This window comes from Epinephelus moara, chromosome 6 (assembly GCF_006386435.1).
Source record: "Epinephelus moara isolate mb chromosome 6, YSFRI_EMoa_1.0, whole genome shotgun sequence".
NCBI lineage: Eukaryota > Metazoa > Chordata > Actinopteri > Perciformes > Serranidae > Epinephelus > Epinephelus moara.
Genome location: NC_065511.1, coordinates 13,043,183 through 13,059,204, shown reverse-complemented (window position 1 = coordinate 13,059,204; position 16,022 = coordinate 13,043,183). Strand labels below are relative to the sequence as shown.

General features: G+C 40.7%; 1 protein-coding gene across 4 annotated transcripts in view; it reads right to left on the bottom strand.

Moving 5' to 3' along the window:
* Positions 1-15,283, bottom strand: part of LOC126392072 (plectin-like) — a 161,105-nt gene extending 145,822 nt beyond the window's left edge. For all 4 annotated transcript variants that reach the window (XM_050047205.1, XM_050047206.1, XM_050047207.1 and 1 more), the window contains exon 1: positions 15,087-15,283. In XM_050047205.1, the coding sequence (XP_049903162.1) occupies positions 15,087-15,276 (190 nt within the window). In that variant the 5' untranslated portion in view covers positions 15,277-15,283. The remainder of the gene's footprint in view (positions 1-15,086) is intronic.
* Positions 15,284-16,022: the final 739 nt, after the last annotated feature.

The window sequence follows — 16,022 nt, the reverse complement described above, 5'->3', positions numbered from 1 at the left end:
CCCACACACACACACACGCACACACACTTTATACATTTACTTTATACCATGAATTGCTGTATTGCGGCAGAGGTGATGCCATTGCACGACAGGCTCTAGTTTTTATTTTAATTTTGTTTTTATTTTTTGTTTTCAATTCAGTTTTACTTTCAGTTAGTTTGCAGAGTAGGTTTGCCCCTTTAAGTTTTGTTTTTATTGTTTAAAAAAGTTTAGTTTTACTTCAGTTGTTATTAGTTTCAGTATGAGTCGTCAGGAGCAAAATTTAAGAAGTTCAGAATAGATCTTACAATACAAACACATTTTCTGACATCCCAGTCTCAATAAATATTTGTTGTGTTGACAGATTTGACCAAATGGACAAAGACTGAAACTAAAGACATTGCCTGTATATTTTTATTTTATATTAGTTAATTTTCTAAGTACACTATATGGTTGCAGTTATTATTTGTTTCTTTCTAAAGTCTGGTTTTTATTTTTATTTCAGTTACCTCAAAAGTTTTTTACACCTAGTTTTAGTTTTTAGTTTAGTTTTAGTCAATTACAATAACCTTGCCTCTAAACAAGCATTTTACTACATTCCGGCAAGTTGCTTCATTTATAAAAATAAAAAAAAGGTGGCTAGGTCCACATGTAAGCCATCATGACATTGTGGGAACAAGTTCTTCTTGGCCTGGGCATCCTCAGCTGTTTGTAACTGGGAAATCTGTCTATTATTCCATTTATCCTTCCATTTCCCCATTAGAGGTACATTTGGAGGGTTTGTTTTCCTTATCTTTAGTGAGGATCTTAGGACAGAGGATGTCATATGCTGTACATATTGTAAAGCACCTTGAGGCAAATATGTGATTTGTGGAACTGGGCTGTAGAAATACAACCGACATGACTATTATTTCATCAACATTAATTAAAAACCACCACATTGTTTCTGTCAAAATAATACCACCGAAGTAGCTGCAGAACCTTCATAACTGACATCAGGGTGAACACTTAGTCATTCTTTATTATTTCAAAGATGCAAAGGCCTTATGAGTTATTGTTCAATAATGCCTTCATTTAATCACATTTAAAAAGGAAGCAGCCGGTCGCTACAGGACATAATCTCATAACAAAGAAGAGGTCCACCCTGTCTGTGCCGCAGTGACACACTCCAGCTGGTAGCTGTTATGTTTCGGCCAGTCACAGAGAAAGCTGTAGCCTGCAGCGCGATGAATACATTCAAGGTGCAGATATGTCCTTGACATCCACCGAGAGCATCAACTGCTGGGGTAGCCACTGAATATTCAACAGATGCCCTGACCAGCCAACCTGATGACAGTCCAGACCAAAATAAATTACGGGTAAAAAAATAATAAAAACAACTATCAGTCAGCTACACATGCCAAGACTTTCTAATTAAATGTACCTGCCTGATTGTTAGATGATACATTTGTGAGGTGCTTTGATTAATATGAAAGTAAGTTGTGGCATTAAAAATGATTAATAACAGCGATGTTGGCAAACAGAAACAGGAGCATGTCAACTAACAGAGACACAGCTAATGGCTGAGGCCAGTTTGGACTCTTAAAAACGATGTCTTGTTAAGGAGATTTATGATGGCACGCATCATAAAAATGATGAGAAAAGTAAAGAGGATATCATCCTGCACTGTTTCCATGCTTCTTTGCGTAGGAGTCTGCTGTAGCACAACAGTGGAGATCTGATGTAGGAAAAAGGAAAATCCCTGCAGCTCAGACCAACTATCAGACATTTCTTTGGCCAAGGCCGAACTGACATCAGCCAGGACTCTTTCCTGAGAGGAAACGCGATAAGTCCACTCCAAACTCTCAGAAGAGAGAGAGAGAGAGAGAGAGAAAGTGTGTGTGTGTGTGTGTGTGTGTGTGTGTGTGTGTGTCTCTCTCTATCTTTAAAATCACTCCAACAGGAAATTTTACTAACAGAGACAGAGTTAGGCACGCACCCCAGCATGTTTTTTTAATAGCAAATTACAAACACAGTTTCGATTACAAAGATAAATAAAAAAAATTTTAAAATTACCGCCTTGTGATTGTATGCCTCCATGCACCAGTCAAGTTGTACTTAAAGTTTACGTCCATGTCTGTACAAACATGGATGCTTCACATACATTGTCCCCAGGCAGCAGAGATCTACACAATCAGCGCAGTCTCAAGGTGGACACACAAGATTAGAGTCACCAAGTCAGTATGTGACCAAATGTCTCCCTTCTGTTCTGGAGTTTTGACATTGAGTAATGGCCAGAGAAGTGTTTTTGCTGAACATTATGATGTCAAACTGTAGTTGAACTTTGACCTTTTGGATATAAAATGTCATCACTTCATTTTTTTATCCTATTAGACAGTATTAGACATTCTTGAGTTATGGCTAAAAAAAACATGATTTTGTGAGGTCACAGTGACCTTGACCTTTGACCACAAAAATGTAATCACTTCATTGCTTAGTCCAAGTGGAAGTTTTTGCCAAATTTGAAAAGAAAAAGAAAAAAAAAAATAATAATTCCTTGGTGTTCTTGAGTTATCGCGTTCACAAGAATGAGACAGACAAGGTCACAGTGACCTTGACCTTTGACCACAATAATCTTATCACTTCATTGCTGAGTTAAAGTGGAAGTTTTGCCAAAACATAATGCCTACAGCCACGACTATCGCCGGCACAGACACACTTTATTTCCCAGACCTTACTACATTGATTTGATTACAATAATATGGTAGTTATTTTGCTTTCTTGCACACATTGAGCATAGCGTTAGTTCAGGCAGAATACGCTTTCAAGCTCAGCTCACATCCCAGCTACATCAGCTGATCTCAAACAGCCCAATCAGCTGATTGATGGAAGGGAGTCAGCTGATAAATCGCATGATTACTTTCTATGCAACCAATTGGTGAATCTCATTCAGGGCACCTTATTTAAACTGCTTTGGCTTGCCTACTGTTGCCGCATCCTCTATGAGTTGCTTTGCAACCCGCCTCCACCCCAGCTCCTCCTTTTCATGTTGTATCTGACATATAAATGTCATCTCTGTTTGTCATTGATGCTGCTCTGTTCTGCTCCTGGAGGGTCTTTGCTGCTGCTCTCACTGCCTTACGGCCGGGCTCCATCGGCTGCAAACGTAAGCGTCACGTCAGCGTAGCGTCGCGGCATATTCATTTGGGCTCCACTGACTGCGTACGGAAGCGACACGTAGAGAAGCCAGCGGGGTTGTGCCGAGAGGCTGCATGTAGGCTGCATGAAATGTTAAAGCATTTTCCACCTAAGTTATTACATATATTTGAGTTATCTACAAGTTTACTGTACTGTTTGTCATCTACTCCCTTTCAAATGTCCGCCACGGACATTTACACAATGCCACGGATAAACATGGGTAAATGCATGAAAAAAAATTATCACATATCACCTCTGATAATGGTTTATTCATTTAAAAACACATTGTGCTCGTTTAGCACACTATTTCATGTAGCTGTGCTGGAGGGTCGCGTAGGGGAGCGTAGCGCGACAAAAATAGAAGAGTCGCGTAAAATAGAGAGTTGTCGTGCGACAGATGGGAGTTGTCATGCCGCTCCCGTTGCTGGTGGAGCCGCTGTAATTGATTAACAGGGGGGCAAGCTGCTATGGGACTCGCGCTGCAGACGTGTCGTGCCGCTGACGTGCCCGGTGGAGCCCGGCCGTTAGGCTTTCCATGTAAGTGCATGGAAGGGCAGGGAGGTTTGTTCACTCTGCCTCTGGCTTTCCTCATTTGCGCATGGAAGGGCAGAGAGGCGTGCGCTCTCTGCCTTTAGGCTCTCCCCCTAAGTGGATGGAAGGGTGGAGAGGTGTGCGCTCTCCGCCTTGGGCTTTCTGCGTAGGCCTATAAGAGGCAGAGAGGCCCCAGAACAGAACCATACCCCCAAATATAATACTGCAAATGGAAAGAAAGTTTTCTTTGACTGAAGTGTTCCTGACTGAACTACATTTTGTAGATGTGCTTTTTAATAAGCATACCTGATACAAGACCTGTGGACTAAGGAACAGCGTTAGACAGATTAAACATTCATATGCAAATTATTGACCATATGAGCAATTGTGCAGCACTACTTGTTCACATTATTACGTATAAAGACACAGTGCATGTCCACCATAAATCACTGGGGCTTCACAAAAGGACAACATTTAAAAAGAGTGGGTGGCTGCACAAATAAGAATCCTTTAAAAGCCCAGGGCACAGTTAACATAACCTCCTCTTGAGGCTGCTTCAACCAGCTTAATGCTTACGTATCCCTTGAAATAGGGAGAGGCACGACAGAAGAATGACATCACCATGCGGCCTCCAGCTTCTGACAGATAAAACTGCACAGAACTGTAAGGAGAGGTCAGTAGCAAGCAAAGAGAATGAACTCTTCATCTATCATAAACTGTAACCAAAACATGATTAAGTGTAATGTCTAGCATGACATCAGGCCAAACTCACATCTCCAAGTGTCCAAGTATTGTGACATCAGTGTTAAACTTCTGGCCAACACATGTGGACGCTAAGTGAAGGCATTTAAAACTAAACATTTAGCTCTTCGCCCGCTATTAACACTTGCTGACAGTGGATCTCATATGTTCCTCAACACACACAGTGGTGACACTTAAGAGATACTTAAATTTCTTACAGGGTGCTTAGTGGATCATTGTAGCTTGGTGTCCACTCCCAAATAGCTGGACAACCAAATCTGGTTTCAGGACATATGTCTATTTAGTTACCGTAAGCTGTGACTTTAAAAGGTTTGTAATCTAAAAAGGTATGTGAAAATGTGTGTGTGTGTGTGTGTGTGTGTGTGTGTGTGTGTGTGTGTGTGTGTGTGTAGCTGAGGGTATGGTTCCCATATCTCATTCAACAATAGTTGACAGGTGCATGGAGGGGCCCGAGGTCCTGGCAAGTATTATGTAGCTTGCTTGTACAAGCTTTCCACATTAGAAGATCTGAATGTGTGGGCACAAATCTCCATGTATAAACCCCTTAACATGTGTGTATGCGCACCCTTTCCTCATGTATGAATACAGTCATGTAGGCTATGTGTGTCTATGCATTTGCACTTCATTTGATACTTTCTCTGTGAATTGTCCCAGGCGATGAAACGAACACAACAACCACAGCTGTAAAATTATTATTATTATTATTATTATTATTATTATGCATTTGGTAGACTAGTCACTAACAAGTTAACATTGTATCAACCTTGTCATAAAGTCGACTTTGTCTAGTATACCTTTAAGGATCATGTAATTCAATGTAATCATAATAATAGCTACAACATACAATAAGTTATAAATTATGAATCTATAATTTTTCTGGATAACATTTAAAAGATATTATTACAATCTCTAATCACAGCCAATTCTCAACATTATGTCTATTATTGCATTCCCCGGTGGTTAAAGGTCCAGTGTGTAAGACTTAGGGGGATTTAGTGGCATCTAGTGGTGAGGATTGCAGATTGCAACAAGGTGAAACTTCTCCCAGTTTGTATTAGCCACAGAAGCCTTTCCTCTCCAAAACAAACGGTGATTAAAAATGGTTAAAACAACACTAAGTACAGCAGTTTTACATTATATATCCTCCTACACTGTTTGGCACATTGCAGAAGGCCTGCTTGTCCAGCACCTAGAAATGTATGCTCACCTATTTAATAACTTAATATGTGCTCATCTTGTTTCTGATCAGGCCATTCAGGAGGTTTTTACGGTGAGCTGAATTTTCCTCAGAGGGCTCCTCTTCTCCCAGACAAACAACTCCAGGTGATTTAAAGTGGTAAAAACACTGAATAAAGCAGCTTCACGTTACAAATCAGTCTTTCTCCCACGCTGCTTGGGCAGCTGGCCCAGCACCTGCTAATGTGTGTTTTTCTCTGATAACTTCAGATCCAGACATTCAGGAGGCCTCTTCCTCTCCACAACAAATGGAGTCAGTGATTTTAAATCAGCACAAACATTGATAAAGCAGTTACACGTTTAAACAATCTCATCATGGAGGGGCTGCTACTGATGGTGGCCGACGCAAAAGCACAAAAAGAAATGGCACTACCTAGAGCCAGTGTTTGGTTTGTCCATTCTGAGCTACTGTAGAAACAAGGCAGAGCAACAACAGCTCATTTTAAGGTAACAAAAACACAATGCTTCTTATTTTCAAGTGATTATACTCTACAGTAAAAAATAGGCATGGGAATCACCAGGGGCTCTACAATACAATGTTATCATGATACTTTAGTCACGTTACAATATTATTTCGATTTTAAACACGTTGCAATATGCTGAGTATTGCAATAAAATATACTGAGATTCATTACCTGTTTTTAGCTGCAAGTTATGTTCCCAAAGGAAAACTTTGTCAACATCTGTTTTATCTAATAAGATAAAGATTTCAGTCTGTTTATTTAACTTTTCATTTGTCATTTTTTGGGGGCAAAATGTATGTAGTGAACTGAAAAAGCAACTGATTATATTATTAAAGTCGGCTACCTTAAGTTTAATTTGTATTTGTCAAATTAATAATTTATATATAATAAAGAAATAGATATTGCCACACAAAAATATCGCAAAACTATGCCGTATCAATATTTTCCCCCACCCCTATTATACGTACCATATTATATTCAATTTCTTCCAATATACACACTGGACCTTTAAAGAAGCTGGCCAGTAAATAGTCTGTCTCTATTTTTATCCAGGTGAGTCTCCATCTCTTTGATATTCTAGTGGGGCCGACTCACAAGACAAAAGAAGATCAATATTAATGTTTTTTTTTCACACCACTCCGTTCCGAGAATAAGATGCCAGTCTCCACAAATCAGACCACGTCTTTTATACTCAAGCGTCCAGGGGGATTACCAAAGCACAGCTCACCGTTGATGGAAAAAGCCATGGGGGAAACAAACAAAACCTTGTGTACACACACATGTAAGCACACACACACCGGCAGGAGTTTAATACTGGCCAACAGCTAGACTGATAGTCTGGCTTCACAAGATGACAAACCTCTCAACAAAAGTGTGACGGTTGTTACTGTGGGAGAATTTATGGCTGGCTTGAACTAAAACAGGACTTATCATCTGCTGGATTTTGATGGAGGGGAAATTATTTTGTCAGTGAAGACGTGGTTTGAAAGTCAAGAGAATCTCTCTGTTTTTCCTTCCTTGTACTTTCAGCTCTCCCTGCTATAAATTAGGTTTATTATTACCTAAACTGAATCTATGCCATTGTAAATAGCAGACATTGGACTATGATTGATGGCATTTGACATATAATTGCTGCTTGTGAGCAGTGTTTCAGCATTTAAAGGAGCTAATTAAAGACATCTCCTCACATCCCTCTTTCTTCTGTGTCACTGTATCAACTCATCATCACCAGTCTGACGGCATGACGCAGTCCACTGTCAATCAGCCAGGGCTGGGGCTGTTCTAGCATAGTGCAATAATGTTGCAACGTTGCTGTAATAACAGTAAAGTAACTGTGGGACAAGCACAGAAACAGACCTGGCTCCCTCTTCTGGATATCCCAAACAGTGTCTGACTGAAACACTGATGCACTGCAGCAGCAAGTATGTTTTTCCACTTTCCTGCCTGGATCTGTCCATTTCACTGTGGCTCATTTATCGGATTTCAAACTGATGGTGAAGTTCAGCATTCCTCCCTGACACTGCGTGTAATGGGGAAGGCCCAAAGGTCAGATCTGTAAAAAAGGGAAAATAAAGCTGCTCTGTATGACAGACTCATTCAGTGAGCATGAAACTTGCTGTCTGCTGAAATGAGGCAGAGCACCGTAACGCAAAGGGGCACAAGGAATACACTATGTAGTCCATGCTATTTGAAACGGGTGTGGGTAATGAGGCACATTTTCCAGAAGCTGAGATGACTCTCCAGGAACACTTTCAGGCTACGGCCTCTTTGATAGAATGTGCCACCTAGTGGGCTATTGAGTTATTGCTGTCTGAAGTGTGTTCGCCTATCAGTATAGAGCTTGATCTATGGTAAGTTGACATTTAATAAGCTATTGTAGCTAAACTGCAGCTGAGATCCAAGAATAGGTACAGGCCAATGCTGATAAAGAAAACAGCATCACAAACCCAGCATTTAGTTCACACAAGACATTTTTCAAATCTGAGGAATATGATTTGAAATACAAAGAGGCTTTCATAATGTAAGTGCATCACATTAGCAGAGCAAAAATATGAAGCATAATATGATAAAATGCCAAAGTATCCAGCTCTAATGCTTCCATTAAATGTGTTTTATTGCACTATTATGGAACCCGCCTGAGGATAAGAGGCCATGTTCGTGTCTATGGAGTAACTGTCAGTGGTGCTACCACTGCATTTGTGTAGATGAAGATTTACAGCTGTGAAGGGGCATCTTTTCTCTGTCCTGTAAATGCGTACACTGAGAACATGAGAAACACACAGTCAGGGACTCACATAATTCCTCCATACTGCCTGTAATATACAAGCTACATAGTCCTGCTCACATACTTGGGGCTCTGTTCATCTACACTGATTATTTCCACAGTAAATCTCCACCACTTGGGCCACAGTATGGAGAGTCTCTGTGTGGCAGCATCTCAGTGGCAGATCATAGCCTCCTCATAATGAATAATTGAGGGGTACTTTGCAGGGATGTTGGGATTAAGTACAGCTCAAGGCCAACACTGGAGCAACCACGACTGCAAGCGAAGCCAACATTAATGAAATAAAATTAAATTAGTGTCAACAAACTTCATCTCCTGAAATTAATATCACAATAAACCCAGAAGAAATATGAGATTTTACCTTTTTAATTTAACAACTGCTAATGCAACATGATGACTGCAATGATGACAAAATAATCACCTATTACACGTTTTTATTAATTCATCAGACTGTAACACATTGTGCACAATGCAGACTATAAGTCCATCAGAACTACAGGCACTCGTTCTTTAGTACTTCCTGACAGTTCTTTTAATATAGCCACCTGACAAACAGAAATGTGTTGAGATTAAAGGGGAACTGCCCCGATTACAAGAGTCTGTTTACTGCGTATGTGAAAAGGTTGCATGAATCATTTTGTGGCTGCAAAGCTGCAGTGGAGTCTGATAAATTTCCTTAAGTGACATCATTTGAGTCATCGTCGGGTAAGGGCTTTAGAAAGACAAAGCTCAAAACACACGGCATATTATGTGGCGCATGTCAAGTGCCGCCCCTAGCACACACCGGAGGCATCACACTGCAGCTCATTAAAAGACAACCACACAAAGCTATAACTTCTGTTACTGAAAGATCTGTACCTCTTCAACCCCTGCGTTAGCTTAAAATCTCAACCTAAAGAGACGATCTCCAGGGCTATGACTCGCCAGGCAATATCTTTTTGGCCATTGTCTTTAAATGACTGGACAGTGGGTCGTTTAGCTCGGGATATTTCGGCACCTCAACAACAAGTCTCTCATCATCCAGTCTTTGTCACACATGAGACAACAACAGTCACAGAGTTCTCTTTGTACATTAATGGTGAGGAGAGGAGTAGAGCTGCCAGGGGAGCAGAAAAAAGGAGCTACTTTATAGGAGCTGGTATGGACAAGCAGAGAGCAAGTGGGTGGGGGGGTGGGTGATGCATTTTAATCTGGGGGCTGCGAGGCTGGAAACAGGACAGTGGCGTAAAGTGCCTGGTAACCGCTGTGGGGTTGCACATTGAAAATAATAGAGGCGTATTTTTTGACAACCAGCGTCTACCACCAGGGTGTTTTGGCCTTGACTCAAGTCATAAACTGCATTTTTCTGGGCTGCATTCTACTGTGTGTCACACACACTCTCCTGTCTATTATTCATGAAACTGAGGTTTTTATTCAGCATTGATTGATATGCTGCTGTGGTACTTGTATTACTTCATTAATTGTGACCCACTGTGAAAGGTAACGGAACCGATCATAAATTCCCATATCCTACACAATATGATTACCACTAGGAGGGTGGTTATAAATGTTATTTTTTTTCTACAGAACTTCCACTAATTACATAATCTGATCATTTCAGAGGTGATATTTTCAATGAGTTCATGCTATTTCAAATAATGTTACCACTACAAGCATCAGTCAATACGTAATTTGATACTGGAAGCAGGCAATTCTAAACTAAGCAGCGCACCTCAACTGAAGAAAATGAGGCCATGGATCAGATCAAAATAACCTGTTAAAACGGACAATAAACAGATTGAAATAAAAATGCTTTAAAACATAAAACACATATGAGGTGCAACTGTTTTCACGCAAGCCGTACATGTTTTTGGCGTCCGATGGTATCCAGCCATGCAGAGAGTTACAGCTTTATTTACTGTGCTGTGGTGAAATAAAAAAAACCTCCATTGAATTTTGGTGGTGGCAGAAGCCTCAGTGGTGGAGCTCTCAAAACCAAGATAAATAATAAAGATAATATCCTGCAATCTTCATCTCATACTCCAGCCGCAATGCAGAGATTCACGACCAAAAGCAAATAAAGTGGCCGCCTTCCCTACCCCCTTCCTTCTGGCCCCCTTGCTTGGACCATCTTCGAACCGCCCATTTGTCACATTTCTACCGTACCCCTCAAGTGAAGGTCAATCAGTTATATCAACGGTCAACCAAAAGTTTGGCAGGGTTGAGTGTCTGACCTTATACTGAGTTATGTTGCAGAGCTTGGTGCCAGTCCTTGAGTACTGCTGTCATGAACTACACTATACATCAGAGATGACCCCAGCAGCCATACTGTGGACAGTAAATCCTCCCTGTCACCAGTCTGACAGCTGACTGACTGCAGAACTTTCAACTCAATCATTCATTCATTTGCACACTAGGAGGCCACATGATTTCAGCAGCAAATAACACATACAGATATAGAAATACAGCTAAGTAAAATATTTATTAATATAATGAAATCTGGGCAACAAATATAATGCAACTGAACCATTTTGCATCATCTATACTGTCTTAAAGGAATACTTCACCCACAAAATGACGATTTCCTATATCACACGAGTTTTGTAAGAGTTTGTAAGCGAATGTTTTGATCTAGTTTTGCTGTTGTAAATCACGGCCGAAGGTTTAAATTAATTCATGAAGAATGTTAGCCATTTTTGGATTCTTTGTTCACCTTTGAGGCATGCAAGAAAAACAAAGTTTTCTCCACAAATTCAACGTAACACGGGGTGAGAAAATTATATACAAAGGGTCATTTTGTGGGAGAAGTATTCCTTGAGGAGAGAAGGCAGGAATTGTTATTAAAAATAATCAATGGAGTAGTGAGTGCTTCACGAAACAGACTTTAATGGTTACATTGGAGGGGCCTATCAAGTCCTCGTGTCAATCCCAAAGGAGCCCCCTCATTCCTATTTACAACTTCCTAATGTCACTGCTGGGTAATAAGATCCGATGGTATGTATTCACTTAACACCAGGTCTTAACAAGCTCGCACTCTCATTTTTCGAGGCCTGTTCCCACAGGTGATTAGGGACACATCTAGGCTGCTTTAACTGGTAATTAGAAAGATAGATGTAATTTATAAACTAATTTAATGATCTGCAAAGTTGAGACAAGTCGTGTCCTTCAAAGACAGCTGAGAAGACATAAAAGAATACCTGTCCAGTGCACCCTGAGCTAAACTTTTCCAATTTTGACCGCTTCACAAAAGGTACAAAAACCAAAGTATAACAAGACCAGTTCAGAGGGGGCTATTTTGGCCAAGCATAATGTCTTCCTTGAGTGTCTGCTGGTTGAAGTCTGAGGTCACTATGCCCTAAGATTATCTATTTATTTATTTATTTATTTATATATTTTTATGTTGATGTCCATGTCCACTTTAGCATTTATCCATTTGGTTCTAACACTGTTTGATAAATCAAACAACTGTAAGGTTTCTCTGCCGACACAGGAGGATGTGAAGCTTCTAAGGAACCAGATAAACAGTACAGTGCTGCCTCAGCCTTACAGCAGGTTATCAATAATGAGAACTGTGCACAGGCCACTTCTGATAACCCTCTAGCACATGCTCATCTATATACAGTCAGGGATTCTGCTACAGCCAGTTTGTCAGTCAGCAGAGCCCACAACAAAAGCTCAGCCTCACCCATGGGTGCTGACACAGCCTGACCTGGCCTTCTGATGGATAGAGGAAGAGCTGCACAGGATGTGAACGCAGGCCTATTGTAGGTGCTAAAGTTATCCAAACTTCCTCTTACCCGGCAGGAGCACAGCATTCCAAAACAAACTTCATCAAAGACTTATTGTGCTAATATTGTACTGTATATCAGTACTTTCTGCACTACAATGATAAATAAGTCATAAAAAATAAACATGTTTCAAGGCATGTTTTACTGTTTGTATCAATGACTGACGATGTCCATAATTTTCCAGTCATCTCTTCATAGTTTCAGTGTAGATATGGGCCTGCTCTGCCTTTGGATACTGCCTATTGAGTCTGTAACACCAGTCTGAAATGACTTCAATATTGAAATTTATGTGATGCAATTTCTTTTGGCATATCTGCCAACGCTGATACTAACATATCTGTGAAATGCCAAAATTGCCTGCTAATATCAGCCTGTTGAGTTGAGCTCTACTGTGTTGGAGGCACTGCATTGCAATGTGATGAGGTACAGGTTAGTTAATTGCATTGACACCATGATAACAGTTCTTTCACTCAGTGGTGATGTCATATATCAAATTACTTGTGTACTATTGCATTATTGACACAAGTCACATCATGTTATAGAAGTGGTACTCATAATTACATATAATGAGTAATGATTATGACTTGGCATTTCTAATAAACTGATTAATTTGCTGCAGTCAGTTTTACATGGGGTTCACACTGACAATGAACTGGGTCAATGTATGTAACACTTGGCCTCAGGCAATCAGCACATCACAGCAGTGGCACTGCTAACCCGTAGTGTAAATAAATACTGTGTTTCCAGCATCCCTACAGTTGAACTGGACAGGATCCCAGCCTATTGTTTAAGTAAGAAGAACCACACCTCACACTTGGAAAACTACTGTCTCTTGCCACTGTCCCTGCCTCAATGTATAAAATGCGCAGTGTATCCTGTTCAGCTGGCAAAGCCCATTACCAGTCTGCAGGGGAAACAAATACCTTACATATGTTCAGTGGTGTTTCCTTTTTGCTTACTGTATCACTTGTTAATTGTTCCTTAGTGAGCTGGCATATAAAGTTGCACTAGACAGGTCAAGGCTGCTTAAAATGCATAGCAGGGCTACAGCAGAAAAGAGCATGCTACCACACTGTTAACCCAACAGTGTATGATCCTGTTCTCAACCCCTACCACCATCAGACAAAGATGTCACAGAAATTAAGGACTCATTACTTTTAATACTTCAAGGCAATTTTTCAACACTAAGGTCCACAAAATTGAGGTACTTCTCACTGCTACTTCACCAAAACAATATGCACACACTAGTACGAATTTGTCACCTGTGGTATTTAGTTGTCAGTATCTGAAACTGAGCTCTCAGCCAAGTGATGTCACGCTGTCTGACAAGTTCTACCCAGAACACAAACAAGGACTTTCCCACAAAGGACAATGGCCCTGAAGAATGAATTTTCAATTGCTTTTCATAAGTCAACATTATAAATAACTTTCTTCTTCAGTCTGGTTTCCACTACAGACACCACCCTGATGCAGGTGTGAAACAACTTTTAAAATACACTCCACACTATTTCCCTTTTCCTTCTGTCCCTGTGTGGAATATTTTCTCTTTAAAGAAGTAAAAGTACCACCTCACGGTTGTATGCCTCCACGAACCAGTCAAGTTGTAGTTACAGTTTGCATTCATGTCTGGTTCAGACTCACATGTAGCCATGACAGTAGACGATGCTTCAAATGTGGATGTTGCTGCAAAGAAGCTGCAAGTTCTAAAATGTTGATGCTTTACCCATCTTCAATCCATCAGTACAGAAAATCAGCACAGTTTCAAGGTGGACACCCAAGATTAGTGTCACCAACCAAGTATCCAAGTATCCAACCAAATTTCTCCCCTCCTGTTCCTAACTTATGACCTCGAATAATGGCCAGAAAAAAATATACTGTCACAGTAAAGTTGACCTTTGACTTCTCTGATATAAAATGTCATCACTTCATCATTTTATTCCATTAGACATTTGTGGGAAATTGTGTCATAATTAGTGTATGAATTCTTTAGTTATGGTCACAGTGAGGTCACAGTGACTTTTAACCTATTACCACCAAAACCTATTTGGTGTATCATCAAGTCCAAGTGGACGTTTGTGCCAAATTTGAGGAATTTCCTCAAGGTTTTCTTGAGATATTGCATTCACAAGAATAAGATGGACAAGGTCACAGTGACCATGACCTTTGACCACCAAAATCTAATCAGTCCATCTTAAGTCCAAGTGGATATTTGTGCCAAATTTGAAGGAAAATTTCCTTAGGGTATTCTTGGGATATGAGGTTTGCAAGAATGGGATGGATGGACATACTGACAGAGAACCTGAAAACGCAACACCTACATGCGACCACATACAGCAGGAACATGCAAATTCTAACCTTTGATGGATGACATTTGTAGTTTGTTAGCTGTACTGCACCATCCACTTTTTTTTTAAATTGTCCTCTGTCAGAATATTAACTGCTCCTCAAGAGAAGGATGGTTTGGACACAGTTAATAAACAGGAGTTAATGGTACAAATGTATCTTTTGAGTGAAATGTGTGAACTTATTATTTAGTTTGCAATTAATGAGCTTGCTAAATGTCAGCTAGCAGGCTAGCTAGCTCAGACTGCTTTCCCTTTCCCTCATCGGTAACTTTTTATTGAATGACATAGTGTGAATTCCTGAGAACAAAGACTCTGGGGGAGAATAAACAACAACATGTTCCTGGCTTTCCCGTGAGCTACAGGAGTTCATCAACTTGCCCTGTGAATAGTCCCTGTGTCACCAGGCCCCCAGCTTGGACACACGGCTGAATTTGTACACAGGGCCTTAAAGGTGAGTTGAGTACACCTCTGCATCACTGAGAACATGTACGCACTGTATCACGTGTGAGAACAACACCGCAGCCGTTACAGTCAATCCTACCTGCTATACGAATGACAGCCCTCTCTGCTGGATCCAATACGTCCCCTGAGGCTGACTTGGAGCGTTTGACCCTCTGGTGTTTGGACAGGTTCCAGGGCAGGGTGTCTCCAGGACAGGGGACGCTGCTCCTCTCTCCATAGCTTTCCTCCAGTGGGGTTCGATCCCTGTGTCTGTCTTTACGGGTTGCCATCACCTTCCTAGCGGAGAGATTAAAAGTGTGTGAGGAAAGCTGGTGCACTATCTGTCATGCTTGTTGTCCTGGTTATCATGCACAGTGGTTAAAACCCTTCCAATATTTATTTTTAGGTTGTCCAGGGCCTTTGAAACTAGGTTAAATGCTGAACAACTTGAAATTCTGCAGCCAAGTATCCAGCTAATCATTAAATCACTAACTCTTTCATGTATTAGTCGAGAGCTGAGGTGTTAAAGAAAGACACATATCAGCCAGGGTCAGCCTGTGTCGGGCTTTCTCCTGTGTGCTGTGACCTCACTCCTCTAACTAGTTTAACTGGCATTAAAATGTATGGCAAGATAAAACTCAAAACACTTCACGTCAGAGTGCCATAAAATGCAAAATGCAGGGCGAGACACACACTGTACTGTGAAATATTATCGGTGGTGTGTGGAGATGTAAGCAGTTTGAGGCTCCATGACCATGATAAGAGCGCTGTATAGACCTTCACCCGCTCATGCAAAATACAAGATGTAACACAGCACCTCCACAGCTTATTTTGCCCTTCTTATGTGGACTTTGGTCAGAGGATGAGAGATGAGTAAAGTAAAACATTTCTAGAGAGTATTACTCCACTGATTTAGCATTTCACTCCAATAACTCTGTCAGACTTACAATGAACAGTTCTTCAAAAAGGATCAAAATCGATACAGCAGAACCAGAAATACTGTCTGCTTTATTCCATCTATTTTCCCTCATGTCAA